General features: G+C 44.1%; 1 protein-coding gene across 5 annotated transcripts in view; it reads right to left on the minus strand.

Moving 5' to 3' along the window:
• DPP6 (dipeptidyl peptidase like 6) overlaps nt 1–17,516 on the minus strand; it is a 1,254,484-nt gene that overhangs the window by 269,159 nt on the left and 967,809 nt on the right. For all 5 annotated transcript variants that reach the window (XM_051857103.3, XM_051857105.3, XM_070077270.2 and 2 more), the window contains exon 6: nt 11,515–11,567. In XM_051857103.3, the coding sequence (XP_051713063.3) occupies nt 11,515–11,567 (53 nt within the window). The remainder of the gene's footprint in view (nt 1–11,514; nt 11,568–17,516) is intronic.

Here is a 17,516-nt window from a genome sequence, read left to right on the forward strand (position 1 = left end):
CCAATCCTATCTCTATCCACGTAGACTACCATGTGAATACTCAGGTCCAGCCTAACCTGGCTCCTCATTGGTTCCAGGGTACGTGGCCTTATCATAAAAATTCAAGTTTGGTTAATGTGTTACTTGGCCTGGAAGCTAACTCTGCTCCTACCTAGATTACCAAATAAACAAAAATGTGCTCAACTACAAAGCCCAGCCAAAATTAAACTTCCTTCTTCAGACTGTTCATAATAGGGATGCCCACAATTCTGTCTTCCTTCCTTGGTGCTTAGTGTTCAAAATATTTGTTTGAGCCACATTATAACATTATTATATATGTCTGTATATCTTCTTTTCAATAAGATTCTGAGCTTAAGGGTAGCAACCACAATTCTGTTGCTCAATGTAGTATTCCAATACATACTTACTGATTCACAGCGTCTTTCCAGCTTCCACTGGAGGAAAAACAGATGTCTAAAAAATTAATACTAGTAGGTCAGAATGAGATATTACAAAGAACTTATTGAGCACTGGGAATTGTAGACAGTCGAGAACACAGACATCTTATTCAAGAGGGAAATTAAAATTACATAGGCATTGTAATTACCTCAGTGTCACGAAACAAGCCTCAGCTTAGAAAATTGATTAAAGAAAATTTTATTATTGTAGAAGTATATTATCCCTCTACTTCTAATAGAAAGGATTTACACTGGCTAGCAAGGAAAGTCTGATAATATTTAATTACAATACATATATATATATATATATATATTTGGTACATATTGTAACATTAAAAAGTGCCCATGAGAAGCAATTCCCTGCAGTGTGTTTTGCATGTCATCGCACTTAATTCTTAAAGGGAGCATATGTATCATTGGAACTATCTTTTCAAAAACACAGATACTCCAGGGGAGCATTTGGTGCAGTGGTTACGATGCCACTCGGGACGTCCACATCTCCTATTGCAGTGCCCGAGTTCGAGTCTGGTTCCACTTCTGATTTCAGCTTCCTTCTAATGTATACCCTGAAACACAGCAGCTGATGGTTCAAGTACTTGGGCCCCTACCACCCATGTGGGAGACATGGTTTGAGTTCCCAGTTTCTGGCTTCAGCCTGACTCAACTCTAGATGTTGCAGACATTTGAGGAGTGAACCACTTGGGAGAGCTATCTCTCTGCTGTTCCAATAAATAGCATAAAAACAAGCAAAATATGGTAACTAAGACCTATGGAAGTAGAAAGACTCCCTAGGTCACACAGCCAAATTCAGTGGCCATATGAGAACTCAAATTCAGGCCGATGTAACTGTGGCGATTATCTTAACTCTGCTTCCGGCTTTTAGGAAATGAGCTGAGCGTATGTCCTTGACGTAGAGGTTTGTTTTCTAATAAATGGAGCACTTCTCTGCACTCCAGTCTATAAAACTGGAGCATTATTCCATGCTGAAAGAATCTGTGTATTATTTTTGTAAATAAAGAGATGGCTTTAAAATATCAGCCACAATTCTAAAAGAATATGATTTTTGTACAACTTTTCTGGATGCCTAAAAAACACTGGCAAGTAAGCAAAGGTAAGGCAACAGTACCCATGGCATGGCCTGGAATGTGAATAATAACACCTTTGACTACTTCTCAGTTTCTATTCTACTAGTGCTGAGTTTGCTTGACCCCCAAATGCCACAACTACTTAATGAAGAGATGTGCCCAATTTTTCTCAAAATTGATTTGTTATAGAAGGAGCTGATTTTCTCTGGTTCATGTGACTTTCAGAATGATCCTAACAGACATGGCACTTAATATTAGATATCTTTGAATATATATTTTATCTATGAATGTTTTTCAAGGACTCAAACCAAAGGCAAAACTAATTCAAGAAAAAAGTCACATCAGGAACACAGCAAGAGATTGCCAAGTCTACCGACAAGCTAACACCTGAGAGGTCATTGACAGAGAACAAGAACATTTAGCTGGCCACAATCTTTCCTGTGGAGGGCTGCTTGTTTACGTTGAAATTCGGATACAACAACTTTGGGTGAGGTGCTTTGTTAATAGCCAGTTTAATTCTGCTTAAATTAGCAAATTCGTGTAAAAGATATGCCTTTTAAGAATATCATTTTTGAAAACCCAGCATGTCAAAGTCAAACTAGCCTACTCTCAGCACCTGATCTTTGAATAAACAAAAATTCAGCTACTTTGGGATGCTCATTGTAACTCCAGCTTGACATGCAAGAGAATTCTACGTGACTGCAGCTACAGAGTCCACACCTATAGGATGAAAGCCAACCGCATGGGGAAAAAAAAGAGGTATCCCTCTTCCCTCACCCCACTTCTAACATTTCTGAAATGGAAGGACACCAAGAATCAGACGGCCCTGGAACATTAACCTGACCCATCTCTGGCTGGCTGAAAAGCCTGAAGCTATGAAAAAACAAGATATTAAATGACAAACAATATATCCATCCTAAAGCCTGAATGGAATCCGGTTTGAATTTAGGTGAAGGAATCATGAAAGGGAAGGTAAGAATTCGTGGAAAAGGGACAGATGCATGTCTGTAGAATTATCAAGAAAAACTTAATTTTTGGTATATGACTAATATATAGCTAAATATTTTAATGGCGGTTTATATCAATTTTAAAAGACAAATGTGTTTTCCTCTGTGTCCAAAACCTATCTAAAGTAGAAGCCCTAAAACCAGGACTGTATTCTGCCACCATATGGAGGCGCTCACACACAGTGGACAACCGAGAGGCTGAGAAGCAACACTGAAGGCTGAAGCCGTGGGAGAAGCTCCAGGCATAAAGGGTCATCCAGGTTAGAAACCTGACACTTCATTAGTGTAAACACAATTCTGATAACATTTAGAATTACTGGGGTGAATTTCCCACAAATAATCTTAAGACAAAGCAGAAGAGTGGGGGAGGTTAAGCAATACCATTTTGGTGCTGAATCTATGTCAGTGTATGTGGTGTGTATGTGTGTCTGTGTGTACAGTGTGAGTTTCTGTGTGTGTGCATTCATGTGTCTGTGTGTCTATGTGTGTTTCTATGTGTGTGCATGTATGTATATGTGTCTGAGTATGTATGTGTGCTTGTGTCTGTGTATATGTGTGTGTTTCTATGTGTGTGCATGTATGTATATGTGTCTGAGTATGTATGTGTGCTTGTGTCTGTGTGCATGTATGTGTGTGCCTGTGTCTGTGTGCATGTGTATGTGTGGCTGTGTGTTTATATGTGTGTATGTGCCTCCGTGTGTACATGTGTCTTTGTGCATGTATGTGTATTTGTATGTGTGTATGTGTGTGCCTGTGCATATACTGTGTATGTTTGTGTGTGTGCATGCATGTGTATGTGTGTGCCAGTGTGTGTCTGCATGTATGTGTATGTATATTTGTGTCTTCATGTGTGTGCCTGTGTACATGTGTGTCTGCATGTATGTGTATTTGTATATGTGTGTGTAGCAGCACTGAACATACTGCATTTATCAGTGGTATTTTCCAGTAAAGGGAACTAGTCATTTGCTACAACTTTTAATAATAAAGATTCCTAGAAAAGAAATACAATAGCAATTCTCTGAAATTCTGACCTTTACAGCTATAAAGTTCATGCTCTAGATCATGAAATTTAATCTTAATTTGAATTAATCCAAAACTGTTGTTTTAACAGCATGAGCTTTGGACTCAGCCAGACTTGTGTTGGCATTCGAGCTCTCCAACGTACTAGCAACGAGATCCCGGGCCGGTGACATCCTTTCAGGGCTCACTAAAAACGGGGATAAAAAGGGAAGGGGGTTGGCCTACACATTAAGATGCCAGTCGAGGTGCCTGCATTCCATATGAGAATGCCTGGGGTTAAGTCCGGGCTCTGGCTCCCAATTCCAGCTTCCTGCTAACGTGAACCCTGGGAGGTATCGGGTGATGGCACAAATATTTGGGTCCCTGCCACCAACAGGGGAAGAGCTAGATTAAGTTCACAGTTCCCAGCTCATGACCTGGCATAGCTCTGTCTGTGGCAGGCATTTGGGGTATAACCAGCAGATGGAAGCACCCGCTCTCTCTCTCGCTTTCTCTCTGTCTCGCAAGTAAAAGTTTTTAACACATGCAGATAAGAATGATTTTCTTGCAAGATTGTTGTAGAGGGGTAGATATGCACACAGTAGCATAAATGACGGCAGTTATTACTAGTACCTTCAAAACACCTTTAGGGCTGATTCTGAGGCCAGAGTGCTATTTAGGACATCCGCCATTCTATGAGTCTGCTGAGTATCTCACTTCCCATGTTGGATCACTCTCCCCTTTATTTATTCTATCGGTTGGTGTTAGCAGATACTAGACTTGTTTATGTGCTCCCTTTGACTCTTAGTCCTTTCATTATGATCAATTGTGAACTGAAATTGATCACTTGGAGTAGTGAGATGGCATTGGCACATGCCACCTTGATGGGATTGAATTGGAATCCCCTGGTATGTTTCCAACTCTACCAATTGGGGCAAGTCAGCCCGAGCATGTCCCAAATTATACATCTCTTCCCTCTCTTATTCCCACTCTTATGTTTAACAGGGATCACATTTCAGTTAATTTTCAACACTTAAGAATAACGGTGTGATAATTACAGAATTAAACCAGTCATATTAAGTAGAACAGACAAAAAAAAAAAAATACTATGAGGGATAATGTATTAAGTTGTCCATTAGCAGTCAGGGCTATGCTGATCAAGTCACCATTTCTCATAGTGTCCATTTCACTTCAGGAGGTTTCCTTTTTGGTGTTGAGTCAGTTGTCACCGATCAGGGAGAACATATGGTATTTGTCCCTTTGGGACTGGCTTATTTCACTCAGCATGATGTGTTCCAGATTCCTCCATTTTGTTGCAAATGACTGGATTTCGTTGTTTCTTACTGCGGTATAGTACTCTGGCCTCAGAATCAGCCCTAAAGGCATTCGGATCTGGCTGAAAAGCCCATGAGAGTATTTCAGGCATGGAAAGCCAAGACACTGTCGCTCCCCCTCTTCGTGGAGGAACGACACAGGACCCTGCGCTGTTCTTTCGTCTGCTCGGCCCTCCCCGGGTTTGCTGCTGGTTCTTCCCGGGTTGGCTACTATCCCTTCCACCTCCGTGGAAGGGCAGTTCCCCCTGGCCGCATTCCCCACTTCCGCAGGGGAGCGGCACACCGCCGGCCGGCTCTCTGGGGGCTGCACGGGTTCCCTTAGATGTTCCCCATAGATGTTCCTGGTGCATGCCGTTTCTCTCCTCCTTTATAGTCCTTCTCTGCCAATCCCAACTCGGCTGCCCACACGCCGAGTACGCTGCTCTCCAATCAGGAGCAAGTCCTACAGTTAATTGGTTGAACTGGAGGCAGCTGTGCGGAAGCTGTTTACTTCTCTCCCAGCGCCATATTGTGGGAGAGCAGATGCATAGAATAAGTCCTAATTCGAGCAACTTAGTCTAGTCCGGATTGCTCCCCACAGATCCCCCTTTCTTTTTATTTTTTTAGCGTTGATACGCGCCTGTCTTCGGTGTCCCGCGGCACACACTCTGCTCTACTTGCTAGAGCTGCCACAGGCTCTTACAAGTCCTATCAATCAGGAAAACCGAATCCGGGTCCTCTCTTCGCCATTGTGAGGAGGTTTTTAGGCGCTGATGCGTGCCTGTGTTCGGTGCCCTGCAGCGCATGCTCTGCTCTGCTAGAACTGCCTGCAGGTGTTTACAAAACCTATCAGGCAAACCGAATCCAAGCCTTCTCATTGCCGTATTGTGGGGGAGACTTATTAGTGTTGGTTCGTGCCTATCTTCGGTGACCTGCAGCTCATACTCTGGTCGAGCTTTGCTGGCGCTTACCGCCTTAAATCAGGCAGACCGAATCCAAGCCTCCTAATTGTTGCATTGTGGGGAAGCTTTACTGATGTTAATTCGTGCTTGTCTTCGATGACCTGCGGCTAGCCGCCCAGGTGCTCATCGCCTCACTAATCGGGCAGACCGAATCCAAGCCTTCTAATTGGCATGTTGAGGGGAGGCCTTATTTTTCTCTATTTCTCTATCTCCGGGCATTCCTACCTCTCCCATTTCACTTCTATCTTCCAGCATTCCCATTTCTCTTTTACTTCACTTCCAAACTTCTGTTTCTCTTATCCCTGCGGCTTTCCGGCACCTCGCCCCGCCGGCGGGTTCCCGGCTCTGCGCCGCTTCAGCCCGCGCGCCTCTCTGCGCGGCTTCCCGGCTTTGCGCGGTCCGCGGTCTCCACGCTTAACCCTTTCGCGTCTGAACCACGGCCTACGCCAGCGTTCCCTATCTATTCACGCCCCGTGCTCTCTCTGCACGCGGCGGCTTCCGCGAGTAACACAGCGTAGCTTGCGTCTCCGCCACTAGGATTCAATCTAAGTTCCCCGGGCTAGCCTGGCGAATTCAACCCAGCGTACGTCTCCGCCCCACGATTTGGCTTCCCGTCCTTTGCTCCCCGGGCTAATCAGACGGATCCCAATCTGGCTTACGTCTCAGCTTCTGGTTTCAACTTTTCGCCCCCTATTCCCGGGCTAACTTGAGAACCCCAAAGTGGCTTTCGTCTCCGCCTTGGCCTGCCCCCCGCGGCTTCAATTTCCCTAACATTTTTCTCTACCCGGTATGTTTCCCCAAACTTTCCTCCAACGATATTCCTCCCTCATTTCTCCTGGCCTCTCCCCACAGTCCGCGTCCGAGTCTGTTTGTTCTAGCTTTCACTTTCGCTTTCGACCTTAGAGATTTCTCCCAGCTTCCCCCCGTAGTCCGTATCCAAGTCTATGCCTAGGCTTTCAATAGCTTCTTCCGGCACCCTTTTTCGTCCGGCTTTTCCCTAGGCTGTTTGCTAGTCTCTCTCTCCGGTATTCTCCCAATTCTTCCCGTTTCTTCCCATTTCTTCCCTCCTAGGTTTCATATCCGTCCTAAGTTTCCTATCCGAGCTAGGTTTCCTATCCGAGTCACGGCACCATTATGTCGCTCCCCCTCTTCATGGAGGAACGACACTAAACCCTGCCTAGGCTTCATATCCGAGTCACGGCACCATTATGTCGCTCCCCCTCTTCGTGGAGGAACGACACAGGACCCTGCGCTGTTCTTTCGTCTGCTCGGCCCTCCCCGGGTTTGCTGCTGGTTCTTCCCGGGTTGGCTACTATCCCTTCCACCTCCGTGGAAGGGCAGTTCCCCCTGGCCGCATTCCCCACTTCCGCAGGGGAGCGGCACACCGCCGGCCGGCTCTCTGGGGGCTGCACGGGTTCCCTTAGATGTTCCCCATAGATGTTCCTGGTGCATGCCGTTTCTCTCCTCCTTTATAGTCCTTCTCTGCCAATCCCAACTCGGCTGCCCACACGCCGAGTACGCTGCTCTCCAATCAGGAGCAAGTCCTACAGTTAATTGGTTGAACTGGAGGCAGCTGTGCGGAAGCTGTTTACTTCTCTCCCAGCGCCATATTGTGGGAGAGCAGATGCATAGAATAAGTCCTAATTCCAGCAACTTAGTCTAGTCCGGATTGCTCCCCACAAGACACTCTGGCAAAAAGATCTCTGTGAGTGAGATCCCAGTGGAAAGAACAGGTCTTCAAAGAGGGAGGTGCCTTTCTCTGAAGGGAGGAGAGAACCTCCACTTTGACTATGACCGTGTCTAAACAAGATAAGAGTCGGAGAACTCAAGGGGCTTCCATAGCCTTGGAAACTCATAACTGGTGCATAGGGAGATTACTGATGCCATAAACAGGAGTGTCAATTGGTAAAGTCAACAACAGGAGTCACTGTGCACTTACTCCTCATGTAGGATCTCTGTCCTTAACGTGCTGTACACTGAGGCTTAATGCTATAACGAGTACTCAAACAGTATATTTCACTTTGTGTTTCTATGGGGGTGCAAACGACTGAAATCTTTACTTAATGTACACTAAACTGATCTTCTGTAAAAAAAAAAAAAAAGAAAGAAAGAAATTATCAATTCCCAACTTGACTCTCACTGGGATTAAACATGACAATAGGTCTGATCTGATTTCATCATCATTTAAAAAAAAATCATCTATTATTTTTCACTTTATGTTTCTGTGCGGGAGCAAACTGTTGAAATACTTAAGGTATACTAAGCTGATCTTCTGTATATTAAGATAATCGAAAATGAATCTTGATGTGAATGGAAGGGGAGAGGGAGTGGGAAAGGGGAGGGTTGTGGGTGGGAGGGACGGTATGGGGGGGAAAGCCATTGTAACCCATGAGTCGTACTTTGGAAATTTATATTCATTAAATAAAAGATAAAAAAAAAAAAACAAAAACAAAAAAAAACACCTAAAGCAGCTCCTTATGTGTGAGCGCCATCTAGGAAGGGGATTATCATGAGGCTCAGGAGTGAGCAGAAACACTGAATCTTGAAACAGGCCATCTTACCCCTGGGTTTGCCAGCTCATTTGGTGAACTCTTCTGTGAGCCAACTACTATTTTTTTTAAGTATTACTTAGTGAAATAAGCCATTCCCAAAAAGATATTTTTCCCTCATCTTTGGTAACTAGACTATAAAAAATGTACTGTATATGAGCAAAATTGACATTGAGATTTGATTATTGTATACAGCCCTTGTTTCCATTGCTAAGGAGCAGTGTTTTTTTTCCTTTTGTTGAATCCTTAGTGGAGGGTTAAGGTTATGACTATAAAATAAGCAAAGTATGCCACTGTAAAAATTAAAAGAAAAAATAAGAAAGGGATGAGAGGGAAGAGGGAGGGCATGGGTGGGATGGAGGGTAGGGTGGGAAGTGTCACTATGTTCCTAAATCTGTATATATGAAATACATGAAATTTGTTAACCTTATAAATAAAAAATTTAAAAATATTTATTTGAAAGATAGAGTAGCAGATAGAGGGAGAGACAAACACATACACACCAGAGAGAGAGAGAGAGATAGCATGAGAGAGCGTGATCTTCCATCTACTATTTCATTCCCCAGATGGCTGCAATAGCCAGGGTTGGCTAGGCTGAAGCCACGAGCAAGGAGCTTCATCCAGCGGGTCTCCCACAAGGGTGATAGTGACCCAGTTACTTGGGTCATCTTCTGCTGCTTTTCCCGGGCCACAGTAGGGAGTTGGATTAAAAGCGGAACATCCAGGACAGGAACCGGTGCCCATACGGGATACTGGCGTCACAAGCGGTGGGTTTAGCTGCTATGCCACATTGCGGGCCCCTTGTGCCAACTTATTGAGATCTGTTTCTCCTCAATTATGACCAATGCAGTAAGATAGCAACACAGAATGTTAGGTATAAACTGCCTTTACAGTCTTGTGTTTTACAAATTTATAAAAGACGGAATAAAATAGCCATCATCTATAACAAATTCCATTGTTCCCAGAAGGTGTAGGTAAATCGTAATGCATAATTGTATTTCTGCCTGCCAGGACCTGTGATGATGTATATGTGCTTGAAAAAGAGTAGAATAATTCCTCTTTACTGAAGAGCGTTTTGCTTTCTATTTGAAACATGATTTTAATGAACAATTCATAAAGATAATTTATTTTTACTATAGTAGGCCATCTTCAGTTTTTTTGGATTTGATTTTTCAAATAATCTATCAGAAAATCCCAATCACATTTTGCTGCACATCTCAATACACCTCTCTTTTGCCTGAAGTCCAAGTGAAATTCTCTTCTCCACGTTTGTTTTCCAAGGACATGCCCATGTTCTACCTGAGCTAGGTGGGGAACAGACAGAACAGATGTAAACATTCATGCTGTGATTAATGCTCCCCTAAGGCACAATACTTTTTAGCAACTCCTGTTTGTTTCAATCTGCTTGGGAAAGTCAGGATGTCTTAGCCTAAATATTTACAAGAGCCTAAACAACATTACATCAGCACAATTTAATTTATAAACATTCCCTGTACACCTAACCTTTTCCAAGTATGATGGCAGAAACCATGGAGGACATTAAAGAGAAAGATGAGATGGGGAACAAGAAGGCCAGGGAATAGTTATGAGAATGGGGGAGGAGAGAAGATGGAGTAGAAGAGGGAAGATGGCTAGAGGAAGAGGAAGAGGAAGCAAAGACTAAGAAACAACAAGAACTCATCAACCCGGGACTTCCTTGGTTCTGCATCTATTTTTTATTGTCTGAATCAACCTGTGGTTTCACCAAACTTTAACCAATGTCCTTATCATTGTATTCCAAAAGTTACACTAACAGTTATGCATTTTTTTTGACAGGCAGAGTTAGGCAGTGAGAGAGACAGAGAGAAAGGTCTTTCTTCCATTGGTTCACCCCCCTAGATGGCTGCCACGGCTGGCACACTGCACCGATCCAAAGCCACTGGATGCTTCCACCCAGTCTCCCATGCGGGTGCAGGGCCCAAACATTTGGGCCATCTTCCACTGCCCTCTCGGGCCACAGCAGAGAGCTGGACTAGAAGAGGAGCAACCGGGACAGAATCCGGCGCCCCAACCAGGATTAGAACCGGTGTGCTGGTGCCTCAGGCAGAGAATTAGCCTAGTGCGCCACTGCGCTGGCCATGCATTAACATTTTATGTGAAGGGCAGGCGCTGTGGCGTAGTAGGTAAAGCCGCTGCCTGCAGTGCCGGCATCCCATATGGGCGCCGGTTCAAGTCTTGGCTGCTCCACTTCCAATCCAGCTCTCTGCTATGGCCTGGGAAAGCAGTAGAAGTCCGTAGGCACCCATGTGTGAGACCCGGAAGAAGCTCCTGGCTCCTGACTTTGAATTGGCACAGCTCCGGCTGTCACGGCTGACTGGGGAGTGAACCAGCAGATAGAAAAAGAAGCAGAGAAAGAGATGTCTTCTATGTAACTCTTTCAAATAAATAAATAAATCTTTTAAAAAAAACTATGTGAGTTTATCTACTCCGCACGAAAACAAAACAAAAAAAAATCACTCGTTTTCATGTTGTTCCTTCCCACTTTTGGGTCTCAAATCACGATTTCTGAGCAATCAGGTGAGCTTAGTGGTATAACCTGAGGGGCACCAATAAGCATTCATGCTGGGTGGCCCAATGAAAATTGAGCTCTGAGACCTTGCTCCTAGGACCGAAACTATGCTCAGAAGTGGCCACCAACCATAAACACACACACACCACAGCTAAGTTCCCTCAGAGCTATTGAGTACCACTCACTACGGCTGACTGGCTCATCCTGACCCCTTTTCACAAAGCACTGCTCAATGTGAGATCATAGTAGCTTGCACCAGTCCTACAAGTGTGTTCTCAGGTTTTTGATGGTAGGTGCCAGCGTCATTGAGTTTGGGCTACACTTGATTAGAAAACCAGCAGAGGGGACAACCATGCTGCACAGAACCTCAAAGGATCAGGAACCAGAGCAGGAAATAGGCAGAGCTGCACTTCACAATGGCTGCATCATGAACTCAAGCGACTCCCAGACTCTTAGCATCGTGAGATAGGGATGAGTCACAGGTTCTGACATCAGAAGCCCTCACTGCAGAAGTCAAGATGCCCTGTCTCCTGCCCTAAGGGACTTGTCACTGCTCTGCTCCTCACTGTGTCCTGCAAAGTTACAATTGAAAGAGAACGAAAGAACAATCTTACCCATGAGGAAGTTTGCTGAGGACATAGTATCCTGTATAGGAGTGTTGATAGATCTGAAACAGAGAAAAAGAAAATGAAGCATGAGACAAAGGCTATAACTTGGATATTTTTCAAATCACTGAAAACCCAAAGGAACATCAGTGGACCAAAAAGTACCTAACCTGGAGACCTGGAGGCAAAGTTTTTTTATTCACTTGGTGAGTTAATTGACACATCCTGTTTATTTTATTTTCATCATTTGCAGTGGTTCACAGGGCAGGCATCTGTCATCTCCATGGCTACCTGGTTTGTGATTAAATTGGGGGAGGGGACACAGTTTTGCAGCTTTGCTTAACCAAATATAGCACTGAAGTCTTGAGGACACCTCGGCCAGAGGAGACAGTCAGACCCAGCCAGTGAGACCCCTCGGGACAGTGAAGGGCCAGGTGCTGCTGCAGACCCCTGTTAGTTATGGCAGGCAGCCCACCAGAAAGTCATTCCTCTGTACATCTTTATGAGCTTCAATACCAAATCCAAAATAGGCTTCCCTGGGCAAACTTCTGGCCTCTCTCTGATTCCACGTGCATTTTTTAGCCTTGGGGAGAGTGGTCAACAAGAGCTCACTGCAAGAGGGGAGGTAGAGGTAGCATGGCTTTCAAAGGAGGTAGCCAAAAAAACCAACACAAAATGTTGTCTTCAAACTCCCGAAACCTCCAAACTCCACAAGCCTCTCTTAATATCTTGAGTGAAGAGATTACTCCCCAGTCTATAAATGCAAGGATGAACGTGACAGTTCAGGAAATGTTAGCATCTTTCATCCCCAACTGTCTGGATGGAGACCCTCCCCAACAGGTAGAACTTGATGGGTTATTCTGTAGGGTACAAGTGGGAACCTGAATTTGCTTCCCTTTGTCCTCCCTGTGTAACTTCTGAGAGGCAGCGCCCTGTACAGGTGACTAGTCAGAGACCAGCTCATCTTGCAACAGCTAATAGGTGAGGGGTATTGAAGCAATGGGATGTGTATCTAATGTGGAATGTGTTGAATAGGGGGATGTATTTGTGTTACTGATGACAGAATCGGGCCTACAAAGGAAAACAGAATTTACAAGTAACACTGATTCCCTACCTACTCTGGACTGCTGAATTAACTTCCAGGGATTCACAGTGAACTTGGGATTATTTAGAGAAAAAAAGGAAAAGACAGAAACTGAACTTAAATCCCAACAATCTAATGCTCCCAGAGACCGTGAGACTCCTGATGAAGAAACAGTGGGCTCAGGGTGATCTGCAAGAGACTGTGGATGGCATTTACTGTTTCAGTGAAAAGAAAATGCCAACATTGGAAAATCAAAAAAAAAAAAAAATCTGTTCAGGAGAATACCATAGAACTGCCATGCCAATCTAAGAAGGGATGCCTAAACCTGGCCCACTTTGTTCTTTCTGAAGGATGACTGATGCCTCGCTCAATGAAAGGTGGGACATAGTCCTTGCTCCTATGCCCTGAGTTGGTTATTGCTCAGAGAGAGCCCATCAGAGGACGTCATGCTCTGACCGGACAATAACTATGAAAGGAACGGCTTCATCAGACACAAGAGCAAGAAGCTAGATTTCTCCAGTTATTACCCAGTGTTACTACCCAGTGTTACTACCCAGTGTTACTACCCAGTGTCTCTAAGCTCTCCTTCCAAATTACCTTGTTGTATTACTTTATTTTCACAGTAATCCCTAGGCAGGGCAAAAGATCACCTTTGTTTGTTAACAGACACTGAGGTTCAGCAAGAGTAGAGAGGAATATGGAAGAGAGAGAGAAGGGAGGGGAGGAGAGAAACACCACAATTAGGGAGAAGAAAGGGGATGGTAATGGAAGTGTGGGGAGGAGAGAAGGGCTGGAGAAGTGGGGAGAGGGGCAGAAAACAGGGAACCTAACTCTGTACCCTTGAGTGTTGGTTGAACCCAGTGACTCCAATGAGCAGACTGGTGCCAGGCTTCTGAGACGAGGTTATAAAAGGTACTGTGACTTCTTTTTTGCTCTTTTTTCTCACTTGCCCTGAGGAAAGCCAGTTGCCGTGCTGTGAGGACATTCAAGCAGCCCGGAGAGCAGTCCATGGAAGGAGTTAAAGTTCTTCCTCATTACACTGCCAACAGGCAGCCAGGGAGCAAGCCTCCTGCCAGCCACCATGCAAGCAGACATGCAAATAGATTCCTCATCCCAGTCAAAGCTTCCATCGGCTGCAATGTCAGCTGTGCCTGACCACTTGACAGCAGCCTTAAGGGAGACCCTGAGCTAGAGCCACTGAGCTAAAATAGTCCTGAATAATTCCTGAGATCATGCATGTGTTTTTCTTAAGCCATCGAGTACTGGGTTAATTTCTTATATGACAATAGGTGAATGGAACACCCCAGTTTAAATCCAGAGGAAACAGGTAGCTATCAAATCAGATGCAGATAAGCTTCTCGAGCTACTTGGTTCCCACCTGTTAAACTACCAGCAACTTCTAAAGCAAGCACAGATATTAGTTATCAAAATGAGATCCGTGTGGAAGATGTAGTGGGCTGGGACAGGACCATTCACATACAAAAATGCGGTGGGAAGCCTTAGAAATTACTGCAGAGAACTGCTCACAGCACTGCAGATGATGTGAGTCTGAAGAAGCCAGCGGTGACGGTGGCTAGCAGTTTCCAAGCACAAACTGTATCTTAGGTACTATTACTAGCTCCACAGCATGCATGAATGCATTTAGTCTTTACAAGATGGATTTGCTACCATCCCACTTATACAGGTAGGGAAGTGGGATTGTTAAGTTTAAGCAAAACCCAACTAGAATTTGATTTGAGGTCCGTCTCTCCAAATACTACATTGCAAATTGACCAAAATCAGAGTTTCTCTCTTAACTCTCAAATAACAAGACCAGACTGAATGTCTACTTGGAAAGCTCAGGTTAGAAACAAATATAATCAATTTCAAAGTCAGAACACAGGCCATTTTATCTTGATGGAAGGTCTATTTCTTAATCTACATAGAAACAGTGATTTAAATTAATTTCCTGGTCATGCCATTCCCCAACTGTCTAGACTCAGATCTTTGCATTTTTCTTTAAATATAACATTAATTGACCCTGAAAATTCAGCTCTGTAAATATTTGTGAGTGAAACTAACAAGAAATGAAAGACCAATTTAAAACAACCCCACAAGGGCATGGCAAGATGGGAGTGCCACCCATTTGCAACACACATGCATGGGAAATGTAATGAAATCTGGACAACAGGATCACCCGGTAGAAAGACTCCAACACAAAATGAGCAAATTTGGAGGCAGACAGATGAAGAAGCCAACAAGCTGGCTCTGCCAAGCAAAGCAGCAAGAAAGCAGCATTCCAGAGGAAACAGCACAGATGGGAATCTTACAAAGCAGAGAGAAAGGCTGACCAAGGGCTGCCTGTAAAACAGCAACTTTCTCCTTGCTCCCAGATGAAACAAGAAAACATCACTGTCTTCCACAAAATTCTCCCTCAACACAGATTCAAAAGAACCCCAGGCATGGGGGTGGGGCGTGTGTGTGTGTGTGATGGTACAGCAGGTTAAGCTACGGCTTGGGGTGTCTGCCTCCCATCCTGGAGTGCCAGTTCGAGTCCCAGGTGTTTTGCTTCCGAGCCAGCTTCCTGCTATGCATACCAGCAGGCAGCAGGTGATGGCTCAAGGGCGTAGGCCCAGGCCACTCATGTGAGAGATCTGGATGGAGTTCTGGATCCTGCTTTCAGCCTGGTCCAACCCCGATTGTTACAGGGTTTTGTGGAATGAACCAGTAGATGGAAGATCTCTCTCCCTCCCCCTCTCTGTATATGTCTGTCTTTCTCTGTTACTTGGAGTTTCAAATAGATGAAAATAGACATTTTTTAAAAATAAACCATAGGCACAAAGGAAAAAAAAACATGTAAAGTGCACACATTTCAAGAGTTTTCATTTGTATAATGTTACATCTTACTAGGAAGGCATTTAAAAAGTTGCATCTCACTAAAATGTGTGTCTTAAAAAGTATTTTTGTAGTCATTGCTATGTTTATGTTTCTGTCTTTAAAACATGCTCAATATTTCTGATCATGGAAAGAAGTACCAAATATTGTTAAGTAAGGCAGTGCTCAGTTATTTTTCTAGAAATGCAGTTTTAGAAGTTCATGAATATGAACTCCTTTGTTCTCATCCTACATTATTATAGTTCTCTTGGAAAATGAATAGATGAAAATCTATTATCCCAAATCCCATTCACAAGATGGGGAGACAATTTCAGCAACTTAGAAAAATATACCACACAAAATGGTTGACATTGGCATCCAGTCATTTAAAAGGCAGTCAACTTTTGTCATCAATGTGCTAACATCCCCGCCTGCTCTCAACTTCCCTTGTTCGGAGCTCCTTTTTCTGTCCTCTCCCCACCTCATCACTCACTGGCAGTACTTTAGAAATCGCTAAGGTCTTTCCTATCTCAGAACCATGGGTTTTCCTTACCCTCCCCCAACCCCACCCACTCACTTTATATCCTCTTCCTCTAGGAAATCCTCCCTCCTTGAGCTTTGAACCATTACCTAACTACCAGTTACCCCACAGATCCAGCTATAGATTCCTGCAAGACTTCATTATCCATACCTCACAGGTGTCCCAAACCCATTACACCCCAATGTAAACTCTACAACAGCCCTCCAAACCTCATCCTCCTCTGATTGCACCTGTCTCAGTTAGTGGTTCCTTCAGCCACCCAGTACACCGAGTTGAAAATCATGGTTTCCTTGACTCCAATGGAGGACAGGTTGTGTCTTAGGTACTGTTGGTAGCTCCATGGCATGCAAGAATGCATAGTCTTTACAAGATGGCTACTTTCCCCTTCCTTCCCCTACTTCAGTTCAATCAATCCCTAAAGAGTCCACATTAACTTAAATCCTGAGATCTATCGCGCACTCAGGTGCCTTGATTCAGACCTCTTCTCCTTCTTGTGTCTCCTACAGAAACAAACTGCATACTCCTTTCCAAGACCAACTCCCGGAGTCCCAACCCTTGTGCTTCTTGTGGAACTTTTAATAACCACAAAGCACCTTGCTTTACATTTTTGACCACTAGCCACTCCCTTTCCACCATTATTTTGCCCAAGTCTATAGAATATAATTCAGAACTCCCACATTAAAAAAATACTCCTCTAGAACACCTTCTTTTGAATTATTTCTATTCACCCCCAATCTGCTTCAATAAACTCCCAATATTCTCAAATCACATTATTCTAGTAAATTCCAAACTGCATAGGTGATAGCATCTTTTTAATATCCAGCCTGTTCCAAGTCTCTGCAGCATGTGACGAAGGGGACAGGAATTGTTCTCGTTTCTTAACTCCACGACCTGCCCTCATCTCCTCCCCTCTCCTCACTCCAGCCTTTTTACTTTTCTCTTTTCCTGCAGATTCCTTGAATGGAAGGCAGGCACCAATGTGCCACGTGGGTTGGTCAAACCCTTGGTCTGGCAGGTCCCATTCATTTCTATATTCTTAGGTTGCTTCTTGCTAAATTTACACTTTTATGCTTGATCTATTTTGGGATTTCTGGCTCGTATTTTTAGCATGTTCTGGATCTTTTCCCACAAGGATGTTTTACCTTTATTTTGTCCCAAATTCAGTTTTTTGAAAACTAAATATGCTATTTTCCTTCTGTCTTGAGCCATTATGGATTGTTACAACAACATGCCTGAGACTGGATATTTTATGAAGAGGCTTATTTGGCTCATGATTCTGGTGGCTGGAAGACCCAACCTGTATGATATTGGCATTCTGGTGTTGCAACAAGGCAGACAAGAAAGGCAGATTTCTCCCTGTGCAGAAGGACCAAGCAGAGAGTGGCCTTGCTTTGTAACAACACACTCTCACAGGCAATGTTTCCCTCCTTTAAGACCCGTCCAACTCCAGGAGTCCAGCATTAACCCATTCCTGAGGGTGAACTACCAGGACCTAATGACGTTTTACTAAGTACCACCTCTTAAAGGTCCCAC

This window comes from Oryctolagus cuniculus, chromosome 7 (assembly GCF_051225735.1).
Source record: "Oryctolagus cuniculus isolate XC-2025 breed Fujian yellow rabbit chromosome 7, ASM5122573v1, whole genome shotgun sequence".
In the NCBI taxonomy this organism is placed as follows: domain Eukaryota; kingdom Metazoa; phylum Chordata; class Mammalia; order Lagomorpha; family Leporidae; genus Oryctolagus; species Oryctolagus cuniculus.